The sequence below is a fragment of the Lepisma saccharinum genome, chromosome 2 (assembly GCF_977018435.1).
Source record: "Lepisma saccharinum chromosome 2, izLepSacc3.1, whole genome shotgun sequence".
In the NCBI taxonomy this organism is placed as follows: domain Eukaryota; kingdom Metazoa; phylum Arthropoda; class Insecta; order Zygentoma; family Lepismatidae; genus Lepisma; species Lepisma saccharinum.
In genome coordinates, this window is record NC_139230.1 from 18314347 (window position 1) to 18335140 (window position 20794).

General features: G+C 40.6%; 1 protein-coding gene across 1 annotated transcript in view; it reads left to right on the plus strand.

Moving 5' to 3' along the window:
• Window positions 1-20794, plus strand: part of LOC145983940 (ubiquitin-like-conjugating enzyme ATG10) — a 157374-nt gene that overhangs the window by 101040 nt on the left and 35540 nt on the right. The window contains exon 3 of the mRNA XM_083117124.1: window positions 16005-16121. Within this exon, the coding sequence (XP_082973250.1) occupies window positions 16005-16121 (117 nt within the window). The remainder of the gene's footprint in view (window positions 1-16004; window positions 16122-20794) is intronic.

Genomic DNA, 20794 nt, shown 5'->3' on the forward strand with positions numbered 1-20794 from the left:
AAAAAAAAACAACAACACAGTTTCAGGAAACCATTTATTGGCAACAGGTACAGCAAAGGTTCAGCTATTTTTCAACATAGCAACCACCAGAATTGAGACACTTGTCGTATCGTGGTATCAACTTTTGGATCCCACTGTCGTAGAACTCTGCCACCTGTGAATGGAACCAGCGTGTGACAGACGTCTTCAGCTCTTCGTCGTTGCCAAAACGCTCACCGGAGGACAGGAATTTCTTGAGGTGCAAGAAAACGTGAAAATCGCTAGGAGCCTGATCAGGACTGTAAGGTGGATGATCAAACAACTCCCAGCCAAATTCCGTCAAAAAAGCTGATGTGCACCGAGCCGTATGTGGACGAGCATTGTCATGGAGGAGCACAACACCTGCATTAAGCATGCCACGCCTCTTGTTTTGAATGGCACGTCGCAATTTCCTTAGTGTTTCACAGTAATGGTCAGCGTTCACCGTTTCACCTCTGGGGAGGAAGTCAATGAGCAAAATGCCCTTCCTGTCCCAAAACACGGTGCACATCACTTTCTGTACCGACAGCGTCTGTTTGAATTTCTTCTTGACCGGAGATACACTATACCGCCAATGCATTGACTGCTGCTTGGTTTCCGGGGTGAAGTGCGAAATCCACGTCTCATCGCCCGTGACGATCCTGTCGAGGAAATCATCGCCGTCATCATGGTACCGTTGCAGGAATGTCAGTGCTGCTCCTTAACGTTTCATTTTATGTTCGGGTGTCAGGTTTTTCGGCACCCACCTGGCACACAATTTTTTGAACAGCAGGCGCTGCGTGACAATCTCATGCAACACGGATCGCGATATCTGCGGAAAAAGGCTACTCCACTCCGTAATCGTGAAGCGACGGTTCTCTACGATGCGCTGCCGTACCAGCTCAACCAGATCATCAGTGATGAGGGACGGACGCCCACTGCGCTCTTCATCATGGACACTTTGACGACCTTCCGAAAACTGCCGACACCAGCGACGCACCATCTGCTTACTCATAATGTTCGGCCCATAGACCTCACAGAGCTAACGATGAATGTCAATTGGCGCAATGCTTTGTGCATTCAGGAACTTTATCACCGACCGAACCTCGCATGCGGCGGGAGAAGGAATACGAGCTTCCATTTCGGACCACTGCTGCCTCGCTACTGGCATGCGGCGGGATCTGTCCGCCTGGCATATGATTGATACGTCTTAGCTCTGCTGGGCATGCGCAATTTACACGGTTCATTATGTTTACTTTCACGGGAAAAAAATAGGGAAACTTACTTTCTGGATGCGCCTCGTACATGGAGCAGGTATTTTTGCTTGAAACATCCAGAAAAATAATGGGAAAACACAACTGTGATAAACTGAACAAACTGTATTGAAGCAGATTTAAAACATTGTGTTACACAGTATTTCTGGATTATTTAATGGTCTATTGAATATGAAATAAATTAGAAAAAAATGTGTTTATAGTTGTAGCATAATTCTTTCCAACATATGCACAACACTGCATTCGCAAAATAATTTGTTTCATAAACTGAAGTTCAGAATGGATTTGATTGATTTATTTGCTTTATTGTACTTCGCATTTTGTGCCACTTTTTGGCTAATTTGCGTAGATGGGGATGAGTGATGATATGATGAAATTTATGAATGGACACTCACAAACATCCATGCCCAGGCCGGGATTCGAACCCAGCCAGGACCTCTGGCATCGTAGCGTGATGTGCTAACCAGTGATTTATCCACACCGCCCTAACACCCTCCCCAACACCCTCCCAAATTTTGACGAACACCCCCCAAGCAGAAAAGTGGAACACACAGTCAAGCGCGCACGCACCTACTCAATGCATTCATTTTCACTGATATTTCATCGATGAAAGTAAAATTCGTGTGGGTAATAATGTGTCTGACAAATTTACAATTCATGATGGGTTAAAACAAGGAGATGCATTATCTCCATTGCTTTTTAATTTTGCCTTAGAATATGCTGTAAGGAAGGTAAGAGAAACTAAAGAAGGACTAAAATTAAATGGTGTGACTCAGTTGTTAGCATATGCAGATGATGTAGACTTACTGGGGGATGATGTGAATACAATTAAGAATAATGCTAAAATATTTTTCAAAACTGCTAAAGAGATAGGTTTGGAAGTTAACAAAGAGAAAACTAAATATATGCTTACAGGCCGAAACCAAGTGTTAGGTAATAATCAAAATCTAATTATTGATAACAACTCGTTTGAACCAGTTTCCAAATTCAAATACTTAGGAGTAATATTAACAAATGAAAATTATATTAAAGAGGAAATAAAAAGTAGGCTTAATTCAGGAAATGCATGTTACTTCTCTCTTCATAAACTTTTGTCTTCTCGTTTAATATCTAAGAAACTAAAAGTTAAAATATACAAAACAGTAATTTTGCCTGTAGTATTATATGGATGTGAAACTTGGTCCCTTACATTGAAAGAGGAACATAAATTGAGAGTATTTGAAAATAAGATCCTTAGGAAAATCTTTGGACCTGAAAGGGATGAGGAGACAGGTGAGTGGAGAAGGTTACATAATTTAGAACTACATAATTTGTACTCATGTCCAGATATTATTAGAATAATTAAATCAAGAAGACTTAGGTGGGCAGGCCATGTGGCACGAATGGGAGAGGAAAGAGGAGTTTACAGGATTCTTGTTGGGAAACCAGATGGTAAGAGACCTGTAGGAAGGCCAAGACTTAGATGGAAATAGTACACTCATGCTCATAAATTAAGGATAATGCTGAATCTTATACAAAGAAATATTTGATGTGCACGTTGCAGCTTGAAATGATGTCTGGGTATTGTACCAAAGAACCTGTGTTGACTATGACCTTGATCCAGTGTGTGGTGGCGCTGTAAGCAGATAAATGACTCACAGGAGCGAAACTGTTGACCAGAGTACAGTGCCTATAGGAAGTGTGCAGTTGTGTTCGGTTGTGCTAATGGTGAGTGCGTGTGTGAAATGGCTCAACGAACACATATTGATGATGTAATGAGGGGAAGGATACTTGGGAGGCTAGAGGCGGGCCAAAGACAGCAGGTCGTGTCACAGGTGCTCCATGTGCCACATAGTGTCGTCTCACGATTATGGCAACGATACCAACAGACTGGAAACGTGTCTCGGCGCTACAGCAGTGGACGTCCACAGTGTACAACACCACGAGAAGAAAGGTATCTCACCGTAAGTGCACGGAGACACAGACGGAGTACTGCCGGGGGCCTTGCTCGAGACCTTGCAGCTACCACTGGAACAGTTCTTTCCAGACAGTGTGTACAGACGACTCAACAGGCACGTTTTATTCGCCCGGAGGCCTGCAATTTGCATTCCACTGTCACACGGTCACAGAGTAGCTCGTAACAACTGGTGTAGAGAACACAGGACATGGACAATGGAAGAATGGTCTTAGGTACTCTTCACTGACGAGTCCAGGTATAGTCTCAACAATGATTCTCGTCGTGTAACCATCTGGCGTGAACCAGGAACCAGATACCGACCCGGTACCATCGTCGAAAGGGACCAGTATGGAGGTGGTGGTGTCATGGTGTGGGGTGGCATTATCCTGGGTTCACGTACACCCTTGCATATCTTCGACAGAGGTACTGTAACAGGTCAGGTGTACATGGAAGTTATTCTGCAAGACTACGTTCGTCTTTTCAGAGGTGCAGTCGGTCCTACGTTCCTCCTGATGGATGACAATGCCAGGCCACACCGAGCTGTTGTTGTGGAGGAGTACCTTCAAACAGAAGACATCATACGAATGGAGTGACCTGCCTATTCCCCTGACCTCAACCCAATCGAACATGCTTGGGATGCTCTAGGCCGACGTGTCGCCGCACGTCTTCCACCTCCTCGGACTCTTCAGGAGCTCTGATAGGCACTAGTGCAAGAATGGGAAGCCATACCCCTGCAGCTGCTCGACAACCCCATCCAGAGTATGCCAAGCCGTTGTACTGCATGTGTCAAGATGCATGGGCATCACATTCCATACTGAAACCTGTGCACATGCTCAAAGAACTGTGAAACAACATTTTACAATCTCCCTTGCTTTGTATCATATGTGTGCTCGGTTTTTCTCACGTTTTTCTCACGTTTTCTGAAATAAATAGGGTTAAACAGGGTATGTGTATGTCTTTCTTGTGTGTTCAACATGTGTCTGTGCTACCACAACTAGTTTGTTTCAGTGCTGTATCGTGGGGCACCAAAACCTCTATTATCCTTAATTTATGAGCATGAGTGTATATAGATCTTGCTCAAGATAGGGACAGATGGAAGGCCTGTGTTGCTGCAGCCATGAACCTTCGGGTTTAAGAAGGCTAGAGAGTTAGTTAGTTAGTTAGTTATTTCATCGATGAATTGGGCGCCCCCCAAAATGAACTCCAAGTTACACCTACGAAAAGAACCATACAAATACAGTTAAAAAAATATTGCGAAAGTGTTCCTAATTTCTTTATAACTAGCTTAAGAATTGCATGAAATGATTCCTGTTAATAATATGTTTAAATTTTGCATTTTCAATGCCATCTCATGTGTTTTGTATATCGATGGATTAAATCAAGTACTGAACATTATCGGAAAGTAATACTCCAAACGTTGGACTGAAATGTTAACATTATCAAAAAAACATATTTTCCATCTTTTTCTGCGTTTGACATATTTTTACTTCTGAAATGTTACGTCAAGGGAAGGGAGGGGGATAATGTCTGGAAACATCTATGAAGACATTGAATTAAGGCAAAACTTTAAAAACAGTCCAAAATATGCACTTAACATCCCCGAAATTACACCCCCCCAAAAGTTTCCAACCCCCCCAAGGGAAAAATCCTGGACAAACCCCTGGTGCTAACCACTCCGCCACGGGGGCCGGCGAAGTTCAGAATGGAATATTCATTAATAGTATTAACTAAAAATGTTCTTAATCTTGAAAAACATATACTTTAACATGCCTAAATTTGAGTATCATTATGGAGGAAGAAGGTAGCAAACCTGATTTATAAAATTAAGTCTGTAAATAGTTAAAGTTGTTGCTTTTTTTTCTGGGAAGAAATGTTCCGACACTATTCAAGTTGATATGTTACCGAGTTGTTTGTTAATGTGTTAATCATAACAACTACTCAAAATTGTGTTATGTTCATAAACGATGATGCATCCAAGCACACACACACACACACATGCATATGCATTTCTCTTGTGTGTTTCCTGATTGATTAATTTGCTTTATTTTACTCCTCTTTTCTGCCACATTTGGCTAATCACAAAGATGAGAACGAGTGATGATATGATGAAATTGATGAAGGGACACAAAGAATACCCATGCCCAGGCTGGGATTCGAACCTAGGACTTCTGGCATCGTAGGCATTTCTCTAGAATAAAATGTTACTAGTCCTCACCTATAATAAGGTGCCAGTATGCAGTACCATTGTTGACTACCAGATTAAAGAAAAAAAATCATAACATACTTTATACCCTCCCCGGTAGTCTAAATATTGGATACGCCAAAGTATGTGCCTCCTCAGGAAATGCAATCCTGAAAACTGATCACAAAGCAACAACATTAACTATTACACCCTCCAGGAAGAGTAGAATCAAACGTTTGGACAAATATTTTAAAACAGAATATGTTAACAGAAATGTTAAATAGCTTTTGATTCAGTCAACTATTCCCTGTCACAGTTATCTCTGGAGGAAGGGTGCGCATAGCATCAAAGGGGAGGAAATAGTGGGCAGACCAAAGCAGTACACGCTGCTGTGAAGGCTGGTAACTGCAGTCGCTTACCCCCTTCTGGTGTTCATTGATGGAGCCATCTCACGTGACTACTTGCGCAGAGACTTGTTTTCGTTTGCTTGCTCCAGAGATAGTTGGGACAGGGTATAGAGCAATACAAATTTAATGTTACGATACATTACTACTAGGGGAAAATGTATTTCATTTTTAAAATATATATCTTTAAACATAACCTGAAAAAAAAAAACAGTTTTGCCCGGGTTTTATCTGAAAAAAAAAAAAACAGGGCAAAATGCCAACCCTGAATTTAGGAGAGTCTTGTATTTCTCATTTATAAATCATGGTTGACTTTACCATAGCGCTGATAACTCAATGAATTGGGTCCCAAATTGATACAGCTTTAATAAGAGATGTGGCAAATGCTGTAATCATTTGGGTACTCGTGGGTTACAATAATCAGAGCTTGATAGCTCTTGAAGAAATCTGATCTCTGCTTTCTTAAAGAATGAGCGCTGAGTTGGTTATAGAAAGTCTGAAGGTTAGTGTCAATTTTTTTGTTCTTCTTTTCGTGGATGCCTTATCTAACTTCTAAACAAGTTAATTTTTTTTGAAAATATTCCACTACATTTTGATTGATTTTTACATGTCACGTGGGCATTGTTTAGCTAAAGTTTCAGATTTTTCTGTTATATTGAAAACATTATTATGTCGCTATAAAAGATCATACCGTTTACTTGTAGTTCTTGCAACGAGGGTAGGGTAGGGGTTATCGAAGGAGCATATCATGAGGAAGAAAACGTTTATAGACGAGTGAAGGGCCGGTGCAGAGATGCACATCAATCACTCTTAGAAGACCTGGTTGTCAACAAGGAGACCCTTGAGTCAACGATGGTCGTTTTGCTCGACAACACCCGGGACGGGAAAGCTTTCATTCTTGTAGTACATAACCGTTCATTTACTGAAACTAAAGTGAACAAAAGAAAAAAAAACTCCATACCGTAACTTGCTTATTTATTTTAACGCTGGGTACATGCAATCGTTTTGTACTTCATTTTTTATTTCGATGATCTTTTGTCATAAAGTTACGGAGTCATGTTACTGGGTGGAAATCTAAAACTTTGACTGTTATCAAAACTCACTTACTGCATGATTGTAATAAAAGTTACCAACACCATTTTGCCAATTAAAAGAAATGTCAGTTATATTCTCTGCACCCCTAATTGAAATTTCAAAATCTTGCATATCGCTCCAGTTTTCTACGTTTTTATTGTCTAAAATTTAAATTTCTCCATTTTGTGAACAATGCTCAGAGATTCCGATTTATATAATGAAGCTACACTACACGTTTATTGAAATTAAATTTAATGTAGATGAAACATAGATAAGGTTGCACAAGAACATAGTAGAGATAGTAGCAACGAAACATAGTGAATATCAATCCATATTATCCTTGCACATTGTGTGCTCTTTATGCACTTCTTGTGTACACGATAATTTTATGGCAATGAAAAACATCCCACACACAAAGGCAAAACGATCAATTTGTGCATTGTGCTTGAGCATTTCTCCATATTGACGCCTTGAAATACAGAGTTGAGCTGAGTGTGGGGTAAAAAAGGTAAAAGTGTTCCCCTGTGCTTAGCACCACGCCATGAAGGCGTATAGGGGGTGTGGGGGCAACGCCCCACACTTTCTTGATCCGGTCGTGAGTGGGGGTGATGTGATCAGCACCACGCCCCTGACCGCCTTTACCCCCCAGGGTTTCCCCCAGGTACTCATGTTATTCGACGCTGGGTGGGCGCCGGGGCCGCTTCCAACGTTAGAAAAGTTCCCGGATTTGAACCGGCCGGGGATCGAACCCGGGACCTTGAGTTGAGCATGGTAGTCAGACGCGTTACCGACTGAGCCACCGCGGCCAACTGAGTGTGGGGATCATACTTATTTTATTGTTGCTTGTTATTTTTGCTATTGATAAAATTAATTTATTTTAACTTATAGTTACAGTAACATATTGTCTTGATATTTTAGTATTTAAAGTAATTATTTAGAAGTAATTATAATTTTATATGCACTACAGTATTTAATATCCCGCTAAATATTTCCACCACTGTTCTATCTGCCAAATCTTATTACTCCACTGAGGCTCAACTCTCAACGCGATATTGTTACTACTTGTAGGAGTCTATAACCTACTAAAAATAGTATTTCGTTTGTTCTAACAACGATTTGAGCCCCACAATTTTTAGAAAATGGAAAATTAGCAAATTTATGACCCTGTACGGGTCAAAGTATTTGTCTGTATCTTTTACTCGTTGATGCCTTTCCAGGTGCCAAATCGTTTTATTCGTGATTTTCTTAGAAATTTTGTTTACAGTTCGGCTCTTTGAAATCCTAAATTTTGCCAAAATTTCATTACTTGGCACCCGAAATAAAGCAAAAATTGCCGTCACTCATTATCAAAAAGAAATCGAAATATTAGAATTGGCAAGCCTATTTTGAAAAGCAGGGGTTACAACGCACCAAAAATTAGAATTTGTAATAATAGTCGAGCAACCATTTAGGTTTAGAGCACTTTGTATGGAATTGTATGTATTGTATTATACAAGGACTAAGAATTTTGCAATTCTTAAGGATGGGCGAATGCAGACTCTGCACGTCAGTGATTAGAATAATATATTCTTAAGTAGAGCTTCAGTATGTGTTATGCTATTCACATCATCAGAACAGAAAATGCTAGAAACTTATATGCCGACGGCATAATATTATCCACATACAGTCAAGGACATTTCTGGGTTGTAATAATCTTATTGAAAGTCAATGCGGCTATTACAGCCCAACAGTGTCCGTGACTGTACATGCGTTTCTTATTAGAAATATTAAAAGGTACTAATGTTTAGAATTATTGTTTATTAACTCAGTTAATTTTACGCGGTACATGTTCGTCAGTTATTAATGGCGTGTTGAGAATGATCGTGAAACTTAAGTTAAACGCATGTTGTAGAAAGTTATTGTTTGTGATAACAGGCCTTTCCTTGCCGTTAAAACGTTCTGCAGAACAATCTGAAATCGAACGAGGCCGGTTCAACATGATATTAAGAACGTGAGCTGATATGACTGAATGAACAGGCAACAATGTTGAGGCAATAGTGCGTATCGGCTGTGTGAAACGTTCTTGGAGGAAGGATGCATAATTAGGCGGAAGCCGGAAAAAGGCTCAAATTCCTTTTTTATTCCACGTTTCAATAGCAATATTTTCCAGCATGTGTGCCCGTTTGTTCGAGTTGTGTCGTCATCAACCAGCACGTAGAGATATCCTTGAATGTTATCCCATATGTAATAATATTAATAATATATTTTTATCATGAATAATAATATTATTATATATTATTGTTCTTGTCGTCATCACATGAAATGGTGAAAAGACGACTTAAAAATACACTGGCTGACAAAAAAAGTTAAGCACCCAGAAGGAGTGGTTGGACGTGAATGAAACTACATATGCTGAAGGTCCATGTACCTTTATTGAACTGATTACAATATAGGATGCAAGAGTCAAGGCCGTTGGCAGTTACAGATGGAATGGTGGCTCAAGGTCAGTAGGGTGTTGCACCCCCTCTGGCCAAAATGCATGCCCTTATGCGGTTTGGAATAGTGTCAAACAGCCTTTGGATCCTCTCCTGAGGCACGTTCGTCCACGGGTGTTGCAGCTGTCCCTCCAGATCCCGCAGGTTGGCACTAGGATGGAGTCCCCGTCCAATGTCATCCCACACATGTTCAATGATGGAGAGGTCCGGGGATCGTGCTGGCCACGGGAGGACCTCAACATGCTCTAGGCAGTCCATAGACACATGGGCTGTGTGTGGGCGTGCATTATCTTGTTGGAACACTGTCCCAGGGTGCTGTGCCATAAGGGGTAGGATGTGTGGACGCAGAATGTCTGTGACATATTGCTGTGCTGTCAAAGTCTGCCAAAGCACTATTAGAGGTGACCTGAACGCATATCCAATGGCTCCTCACACCATGATGCCAGGGGTCACATCTGTGTGTCTCTCCACAATGTAGGCAGGATGTGCTCTCTGCCCTCGACGCCGCCATACCCGAACACGATGGTCATCGGAGGTCATGGAGAAGTGGGACTCATCACTGAACATGATGCGATGCCATTCGTCCTCTGTCAATGCCTCCCGACCACTGCACCACACCAACGCCAGGCATCGGTGTTGTTGTGTCAATGGCAACCGGCGCATGGGGCGGTAGGACCCGAATCCGGCGGATGCGAATCGTCAAGACACTGTGCGGGAACTCACAGGATGTTGTAGAGTGTCCAGTACATGTTCTTGGATGACGGGTGCCGAAGTTGTGGGATCCCGCACTGCTTGGAGCGCCATATGACGGTCCTCCCTCGGGGTGGTGTTTCTTGGTCGACCTGAACCTGCACGACGTGCATGGGTGCCCTCATGTACACGCTGATTCCAACATCGGGCCACTGTGACATCTGAATGGCCCACATGCCTGGAAATTGCCCCATACGAGCAACCTGCCTCATGCAGTCCCACAATGCAGCCTCTGTCAAATGCTGTCAATTGCTGGATCGGCTGTCTAATGCGTCTGCGAGGCATCACCGGTGTTTCGTTTCCCTCTCTGAACTTCGTGCTGCACTGTCTGACTCACAGCAGGTGACTGGTCCCACCTTATCAGCAACAGGAGGTGACGTCATAAATGCCCTCTGGTGGGCGTTCTACACATTACAGATCCTTGTACATCTAATCATTTACTTACACATCAATGGTATGCATGTATACCGAAATGGGGTAATCTTCGACCACTCCTTCTGGGTGCTTCACTTTTTTTGTCAGCCAGTGTATGTAGAGACATAAGAACATACATTCATTATCTACCTTATTCATAATTATGTTTTCTATTGCTTTCCGCTCATGACATAAAGGCACATAGGGGGTGTGTAGATAGGTAGGCCTACACACATTGTCGATCTCGACCATAGGTACTGGAAGTGATGTTGAGTTTTGTTTTATGCCCACTTTAAGCACAGATAGGCTAATCGGGAATTGACCTACAGTTTAAAGTGTGATCCGAACCACCGTGCAATGTGCCTCTACTGGGTGTCGAACCCGGGACCCCTTGATTACAGGCGTTACCTCGCGACAAAAGAAAAAAATCCGGCGATGCCCCTGATTCTAATAGAGGGGCCTCCCCGATGGCGTAGTGGTAACGTCGTCGCCTTGTAATCAAGGGGTCCCGGGTTCGATACCCGGTGGAGGCACATAGTGGCTCGGATCTCACTTTAAACTGTAGGTCCACTCTCTATTAGCCTTACTGTGCATAAAGTGGACTTAAAACACCAACTCAACTGAACTGATTTGGATAGAACGAAAAAATCCTGTTCCGATTTGCCTTTCTTGGTGCACAAAGTGAACTTGATAAGTTCTTTTCATAAGAAAACCAGCAAGGGTATCACATTTTCGAGCTGTGAATACAATTAATGAAGTGTATTCTGCTTGCATAAGGTTACCTATGTGTAAGCCAAACACTTATTTTATAAAGTTTAGAAGTACGAGCTCCAACTATACATCTCACATCTTTGCACGTATTGATCCTACATACAAACACCCCTCCGCTATCTTAAGTTCCTTGGCGTTAAATGATAATTGAATTTGCACCATTTTCGAAGCTGATAATTACGAAAGCTAACATATTTTGGTTGACTTTGAAGGTGTTTTCTCTTGTCCCGCCTTCCATATCTCAGTCACTTGTCATTCTCTCTTTCTCGCTCGCTCTCTGTCAGTCCATTTTTACATGATTTACGCTCGCGTAACTACATGCAAAATGTATTGTGTCATTTTATTGGCGATAACATTGACTAGAAATGGCAAGACGATTTCTTGCTTTTCGACACGCTTTCTGCTTCTTGTGAAATAAAACAGATGCCTGGATTTTTTTTCCCTTTTGCGTCCAATTGTGGGCTCGCTGCAAACAAGCGCTCCGGAAAATAAAATTGTTTTCCTTGCTTACATAATTTTACCTTGGAAAGAATGAGCATTATGTACGCGTATACAATTACGAATGGTTGATCGAAAATAATCATGAGCCATCGAAGATATTTTAAATAAACACTTGATCAACAGACGACGCTGAATGTCCTCATGGTTTGAATGCTGAATGAACTCGGATGAACGAACAATTCAATGTCACAATTGAACAATCTATGTACAAGAAGACGGTGATGTTCTTGTCCACCTTCTGCCAGCCAGGGGGCTTGCAGAACGTGTTGCTTGCTCCCTTCTTGACACTTGGCAGGAAGACTGTTGAGGTAACGAGGAACAATCTTCGCGCTATCAAGCCCACCATGCAGTCCCTCGTACCGTCCCTTCCGTCGACAACGTCGACTTCGTATTGGACACAGCCGTCTTACCCATGGTCACTTGCTGCAAGGGCTAGACCCTCCAACGTGTGGTGTTTGTAATGCTGTTTTAAGTATTAGGCATATTGTTATCAAATGTGCCGATTTTACATTCCTCAGACAGGTTTTTATGGAAAGAAATGAGTTACGAAAAATACACATAGATGGCAGCACAAGGTGAAAGAATATAAATTGTTGGAGGATAAGTATCGATTAAGTGAAAGTAGAAGTATAATAAAAACATGTAGAAAAGATGAAAAGAACGTTAAAAAATATATAGTAAATGGAAAGGAAAATACAAGTGATTTTCATCAACCTAATCTTCCAACCGTTTATCATCCATGCTGGGAGGAGATGACAGTGTTTTTAGTGTTTTGAGAAGAACGGGCAGCTTATACTGTCTCTGAGGAAGTTTTTAGTTTTTCCTTACCCTTTCAATGCGTTGTGTTTGTCTAGTGCAGGTCCCTCTACACCCCTCTTTTAACATTAAGGTAAGGATTTTAGGATTTTATATAAGAGGATGTTTCCACCTATAATACGTTTATCTGCGATTTTTCCTCGTATACTGTGAAGGGTGTAAAATTACCATACGTATCAACATTTTAACTTATTCATTGAATAATTCTAGTGTACAAAAATTACTCGGTTGAGCCAGCAATAAAACATTCTGGCGTAAGAAATTTTGAGTGGTAGGAACCAACAACTATAGAATACTTGGATATAGGGGCGAAAAACTGGAAATAGACTGTCTTGTGTTGATGCAAATCGTTGCTACTACGTATTCCTGCTAGCAGGCGCCGGCGCCTTGTGCAGCTGCAATTTCCCCCTTCCACTTTCATCGCCGACACTCCATTGCCCGTCGCAATGTCACCAACAAAACGGAAAAACGAAATAATTGCACCGATATAATATTTGAAATACAATTTCAATATGATAAAACATTGCAAATACAGTTTTGATGCAGAGATCTTCATCCATATTACGTTATTATGTTTGTTATTGGCGAGCAGTATGGGGTGCCATAAACGGACTAGAAGCCATATACAACACCTTGCATACGCACAGTGTAAAAATTTGTATTCTTGTTATTTAGCGTCGCTTTTCTGCCTCTTTTTGTTAATCGCGATGATGATACGATGACATTCCCACAAAGAACATCTATGCCCAGGCCGGGATTCGAACCCGGGACCCCTGGCGTCGTAGCGCTCTGTGATAACTGCCACGGAGGTCGGCGCACAGTGTAAAATAATAATAATTAACATCAGGTAAAATTCAAGGTTATTAAGGGAGAAATGCGGAGAAATTGTCAAAAGTATGTAAGTCTTACACAATAATTATTGTAGAGAAATCTGCCGTAGTGGCCAGCGCAACTCGCTACGACGTCAGAAATTCAAAGTTCAAATCCTGGGTAAGGCATGCATGCGTTTGTGCTTGCTCTTACAAAAAGGTGAAGAATTAAATAGGTATGAGAATCAAAAGTATTTTAAAAAGTCCGTTTGTTGTCTTACTAACACTTGGGAGAACCTGGTTCGATTCCAGATCTCAGGTAGGAATTTTACCCTTACTGTCCCTATCTATGCGGCTCTGGGGCTTACTCAATTTCTCATCGGTGAATATGGTGCTGATCACACCTCCACTATGGCCGATATCGAGAATGTGTGGAACTCAACCTTCACGCCCATATGTGCTTTCAGTGCAGAGGTATGTCTTTTATCTGCAATGATTTAGTTCGAGTTGTAGATATTCTCTCATTTTCTCCATTGCTCCAACTCCACGGTAGACGAATAAATTGTCGCTTACTTTTTTCATTCTGATACCAACGTTTTGTCCATTTATTTCACTCTCAAGGAAGGGGAATGAATGATTTTTCGGTTTCCTTGCCTCATTCTCATCAAAAGTGAAGCTCGGCTGAACTCTCCAGTCTCATGATGCATGACTGATTGTTGATTTTCATTGGTGAACTCACTCCACTGTTCTCTCTTCTTGCTCACTTTTCGTTCAACGTTCAACTGTCGGTAATTGCTATCGACTCGCTCATCGGCGCTCACCCTGCCATCTAGTGTTGCTGAGGAAAACTACTTGCAACCTGCCTGAACAACCGAGGCTAGCTTATCTGTTTGTTCATCAACAAATGCTTGCGAACTCCCAATTTGTTACGCTTCGTGCAATTCTCGTGTGTGAAAAACCTCTGCTTCTTCGTTTGATAAAAATTACGTTCTGGACAAGAACTTGAACCTAGATATTGTAGACTTTTTAATGCAAACTGTATTGTACTCTGTTCTGAGACTAGTTTATATAACTGTGATCATAATGTTATAATGTTAGAGAATATATCGCACATAATATCTAATAAACAAACAAATAAGATTTCAGATACTTTAATGTATTTTGTTTCGTAATGATTATTCTTCTATTTGTGATATGAATGATCCACCATAAGGATAACAAAGATATATCCAGCAAAGTGTCCAGCCAGCTCTGTGGTAGACGGCATTGAGTGGTCTCGCGTTCTTCCCACCGAAGTTCCCGGGTTCGAATCTCAGCCTGGGTTTGGTCAGAAATAGAGGCAGAGAAACGACGCTAAATAACAAATGCAGTATAGTGTCCAGGTCTCATTGAGTGATGTGATAATGTACACATCTACATCTATCTGTGTGCAGCAAAATTCATTTTACGTTCTGTCGAGAATCAATCGAAGGAAATTATTACAGAGCAATTAAAATGTTCCAATATGCCTCTCACTATTCATGGTAACATATGTCCTCATAATTGATTTACTAGTAATGGAGAAATGATGATGTGACTGATATTATCAGTTTATAACTGTTGTATTCAGATACGTAGGAAGGCTGATGTGTGGGGGATTTATATATACGTACACTCATACACACACACACACACACACACACATATGTATGTATGTATATATATATATATATACTACTTATAGTAGTAATTGTATTTTTTTTGTTTTATTGTACTAGATTTTGCGGGTCAAGTGGTAGAGCAGCCACAGGCTGAACTTCGCCCATGAATAAAGAATTTCTAATACACCCCCCATATATATATATATATAATCAGTGCTTTTTATCTGACGGTATGCCATACCTGTACCTTTTTGTAGTTGATATATAACTAATATGTTTTTTTAACGAAATGAATTGTGTGGGTAACTTCAAGCATGCACGTTCATTTATGAATGTATTACAATATTTTGAGTAGTTCATTATGATGAAAACAATAACTAACCAACATAATCAAATAACTCACCAACTTACTAGAAGGGTACCGGAACCTTTTTCCTCAGAAAAAAAAAACTGTGTGTGTGTTTATATATATATATATATATATATAAACAGTGGTTCGGGTCCCACTTTAAACTGTAGGTCCAGTCCCAATTAGCCTTTCTGTGCATAAAGTGGACTTAAATACCAACACAATCAACCAACCAATCAATCAAAGCCAAGCCACTGGAAATGTGAGGGCCACTTGAATGTTTCGGATGGGGCAGTGCCACCGCCCCCAGTAACGACGCCTCTGGTTATATTTATAGCAAAAATATTTGTTAGAAAAAGCTTGACCTAAGTATGCTAGTGTTTTTATTTTCATTGGATTTATGCATTTGATACTTAGAATATTTTGAAATGTGATTTATAATTGTATATAGTGCTCAAAAGAAAAAAAAATAGCAATATTCAAGGCAAGGGATGTCCCCCAACTGGACAACAGCGGCTCTCTCTCTGTCTCTACACACACACTCACACATATACAAACATTTGTGCATTTATGAGTGTGAAAGTTGTTCATAAATTTTTTTGTAAATTTTCAGGAAACGCCTGGAGGGGCATATTTAGTTAAGAAGTTCTTCCGTTATGACGAATCTACTGGCTCTCCTTCTGGTTGCGAAGCAGCAGCGCAGGATCTTGAAGTATCTCAACTTCATGAGGTAATAAGAAATACTTTTCTAATAATAACTATACATATTAAAACATATTGCGTAGTTTATTAGAACATAGCAATGTTAAACTGACTATTCAATCCCATTATACTTGTTTGTCATTAATATCAAGCTTCGGAACTCTTTCTCATACTTTAATTTTACGCAGTATAGTGTTCTACTGTACACTTTATTTGAATTTGTCACGCCATTATACTATAAGAACTTTTATTCAGGCAATTGCCTCATTTCTAAGTAATGAATATAACTGTGAAAGTAAAAATTCTACAGATTATCTTGAAATGAAGATAGACTAATGGAGATAAATTTCTCGTATTTGTTCTTGTTTGTTGTAATTATTTCAATATAACAGGATTGACTCTTGACAATATTAAGACAAAGAATACAAGAAAGTGACAGTTAAAACTACATAAACTAAATATTCCATGACTGTTTGAAAACCCAAGGGTGTAAAAATAGTCTTGATGTACACCAACAAGGAATATTCGACAGTCAACGTTGAATGAAGACACGCCTGGCTATAATGTCAGTCACCACAGCTTCAGTATCCGGCAACCGGTAAAGTTTACCGTCAACAATGTGAAGAAAAAAAAATCACAGTTGTGAAAGGTAATGTGGCGAATAACACAACCTTCCGCCATACTATTCTTTCCACGTCGTTTCCATTTAGTAGGAGACTGGCGTTGCGCGTTGTTGAGACCCTTCCACGCAGATAATGTATTCGAGGTCCTGACGGAAAAAATAATCCGGAGTAAGTAGAGTGTGTTTAAAAATTCCCGGAACCCTAACTATCATAATAACTTGAAAACCCTAAGTGATATTTACACCATGTGTTTTGCATCTTGAAGCCTTGTCCTTTAGCATATTTTCTAATACGGGTTCGAATCCCGCTCGGGCTTGGTTATTTGTCAATGTCCATTCATCAATTTCATCATTTCATCACTATCTTCGCAAATTAGCCAAGAGGCACAAAACGCTAAGTAAAAAAAACTAAATCAATCAATCAATCAATCTAATACTTTACGATATCAGTTTATTCCATACATGAACCTCGAAATTAATTAATGAGGCAAGTCGGAGATTTTTTTCCCCCACAATACTAAATATGGAGAGAAGAGATATTAATATTTTTTCTTACGGCCAAGTTTCGTGACTGATGCCATGCTAATGTACGGTGTGCGACTAATATTTATCATGTGTGTATTGACACAATGAGTTCATTTTTCGGCCAAATACATCTTTGCAAAAGTATACAGACGTGAACGCCTGTTTTTAAAATCAAGTTTTCATATGTGTAACAGTCCCCGATGAATTTTTGAATTATACAAAATTTCAAGAACGACCAGAGGTCTATAATTATGGATCTCACAAAGTTGTCTGGTCGTTCTTGAAATTAGGATTATAATCCTCGACCCCCCCCCCTTCCCTTTCCGAATTGCGGGAAATACGGCGACGGCCGCTACGCCACTGGATAGGCCCAATAGAAGCCACGAAATAAAAATTCCCTAGCGTTGCTAGTTCGAAGTCAGGGAAGCTCAAGCTCGAAGTCAGCCGAATCCCCAAAGCTCGAGTTAAATAAAGAACCATTTAAAAGGCCGACCTCTGTGGCGGAGTGGTTAGCGTAGCGCGCGACGTCGCCAGGGGTCCAGGGTTCGAATGCCGGGCTGTCCATGGGTGTTCTTTGTGAGTGTCTCTTCATCAATTTCATCATCCTCATCTCATCCTCATCTTCGCGAGTTGGCAAAAGTGACAGAAAAGCAACACGAAACAACAAAAATCAAATCAAATCAGATCAATTTAACAACAACAAAAAGCAAACTTAGTTGTCTTGGGGAGATTTCATCACTTGACTGATTGGTTCCAAGGTTTGGCATTTCCATTGATATACGGTAGTTTACATATCCTCAAAAGTATACATATCCTCTAAGAAAAGTTAGGTTTGAAGTATGATGAACTGTGAAATTCACTTAAATCACGAGTATAGGCAGTTTCTATTCATAGAGAACGAATCGTGATAAATAAGGGATATGTGGGAAAAGTAATTGCAGAAACGTGCGACTGCAATGTCTTTTATGGGTGCAAAATGCTAAAAAGTATTTGTAATATGCATATTTGAATTTCCTGTTAATTCTTAAAGCCGTATCTTCCATCGTCTCGTTAATTTTGAAAATAAGAAGATTCGTTGTGATTCTTGCGGCATCACATAATTCTTCTTCTTTTTTTTGTAATTGTTAGTTTGCTATGCATAGCCTATTGAGGCATTGAACTTCTGAAATAGACATATCAGCGACGAAAGTTTGAGAATTCTCTCCTCGCATTAGCATCTGATACTTTTTTTATTATTGTGCTTTATTTTACTTCGCTTTTTTGTGCCACTTTTGGCTAATTTGCGAAGACAGAGATGAGTGATGACATGATTAAATTGATGATTGGATACTCACAAACATCCACACCCAGGCCGGGATTCGAACCCGGGACCGCTAGCGTCGTAGCGCGAAGCAGCTGATACTGGAAGCGTACCAAGAAAATTAGGCATTTGGGTAAAAGAAAGTGAAGAGGTTTGGATACCTGGATGCAACCGTCTCGCAGATAGGGTAGTATAGAGCGACCACAGGGAAAAGAACCTTCGGCCAAAGTCTCCGCACACCTTCCCCTCCACCTGTTCCACTCTGCCCCTCCCTTCCACGCGCGAGTACGATGCACAAGAGTCACGGGTCTGCGCAAGCTCTTTTGGATGTGGTTCCACTACAGCTAACATAGTCACCTTGTAATCGAGGTGTCTCCAGTCCCAACAATGCACAGGATGTTTCCAACCGAAGATTGATTGATTAGATGGAAGCTTTGAGAAGATACAGAACCTACTTATGTTTCAACCATGCGACACAGCATATAGAGTGATAATCCTTTTTGATAGGTGAGCGCAAGATGGTGGTTAACTTTTTAACTTTTCCAATTTACAAAATTACGGCCTTGATGGATGTGATGTTGAGTGCATTGTTGTTTGATGTAAAAAGAAACTACGGAGATGTCACCAAATGTGTAGAAAAGTGAACTGAGATAGCATTTGTTTTGAGGCAGTATGGAGCTACAGCAACTGCTTTGGTGCAATAAGTTCTAAGCATTTTAAACTAAAAGCTCAAAGCACCAAAATTCTCTGTACGGAGAGTACAGATTTGTAACTCAAATCTTCGGCAGACGCAAATGGAGAATTCCTACCGATTGTCATAGGTGACCATGGACGAAACAGTAATGATGGGACATTCAGTAATTTGAATTTACTTTGATTGATTGATTTAATTTGTTTTACTTCATATTTTTGCCACTTTTGGCTAATCGCACAGATGAGGATGAGTGATGATATGATTAAAATGATGATGGAACACTCACAAGAACACCCATGCTCAGACCAGAATTCGAAACCGGGACCAATGTTGTCGTAGCGCGCTGTGCTTCGACACGCAGATCGGCTATTTGAACTTGAGAAAAGGTTTAGCACATATAAGTTGAATCCTCCACCATATCGTGTAATTGAAGGACAAGAATTCCCGTATGTTCTCATTGCTAATGATGCTAAGTACACATTTAAGCAGACATTTGTCACAAGGGAACCTAACAAAAAATGAAAGGAAGTACAATTACTGACACTCCCGTGCCAAGAGAATCGTTGAATGATCATTTGGGATGCTGCTCGAATAGTTGAGTATTTGAAACTATTATCCTGGGTTGTTCAACATTGCACTGGACCAAGAAGAATATTCGATGGATGTTCACAACATGTTGCTCCATCCTGCTAGTATCACTGTGAACTATCCAGAAAACTGCGGAAGAAGAAGAATCAACAAACAAACAAACAAAAGAAGCAAAGAGGTAATAGAAGTGGTCACAGAATGCGACAAATTGCATATTGGCATTTGCATCTGTACCTTTGTTTATTTTACGTCATCTCACTTCCTCTTTAGGTTATTCGAGACGACGATGAAGGATGAATATAGTAGTTAGAACAGAAACCGAACATACTAGTACCGTCAGTGGGAATTGAACCCAGATACTTCGGAGGCGAGATAGTGAGCCGAACACGCGGTCGGTTACTCAGTGGAACTAAGCAATGTCCAGAGCGGCTTTGACCTGACTATTTTACCAAAACATTCGCGAACAATTAGAATTATTTTCATGTACGTGAAAGTAGAATTGAAAATGTACATTGGGTCTCCTCGATGGGTGGAGTGGTTAGCACAGCCTGCTACGACACGAAGGGTCCCGGTCTGGTCATGGATGTTCTGTGTAAGTGCCCCTTCATCAATTTCAGCATATCATCATTCATCCTCATCGTCGCGATTAGCCAAAAGTGGCAGAAATGCGACGCTAAAGAACAAAAATAAAAAAATCGATGGCGTAGTCGTCGTCTTGCAATCAAGGTTCCAGGGTTCGATATCCGATGGAGACACATAGTTGTTCGGATCCCACTTTAAACTGCATGCAATATATATATATATATAAATCAAATAAGGTAAAAGGAAACACTCACCGGACAGTAGGAAAATTCAAAATTTTCGCTAATTTATAGCATCATCGGTGTGAGAAGAAACAGAAGACGGAACCGGAAGTTGGGGTCCTGCAGAGTTGCCAGGTCCCCATTGAAGAAGAAGCGGTGCGTAGAACGA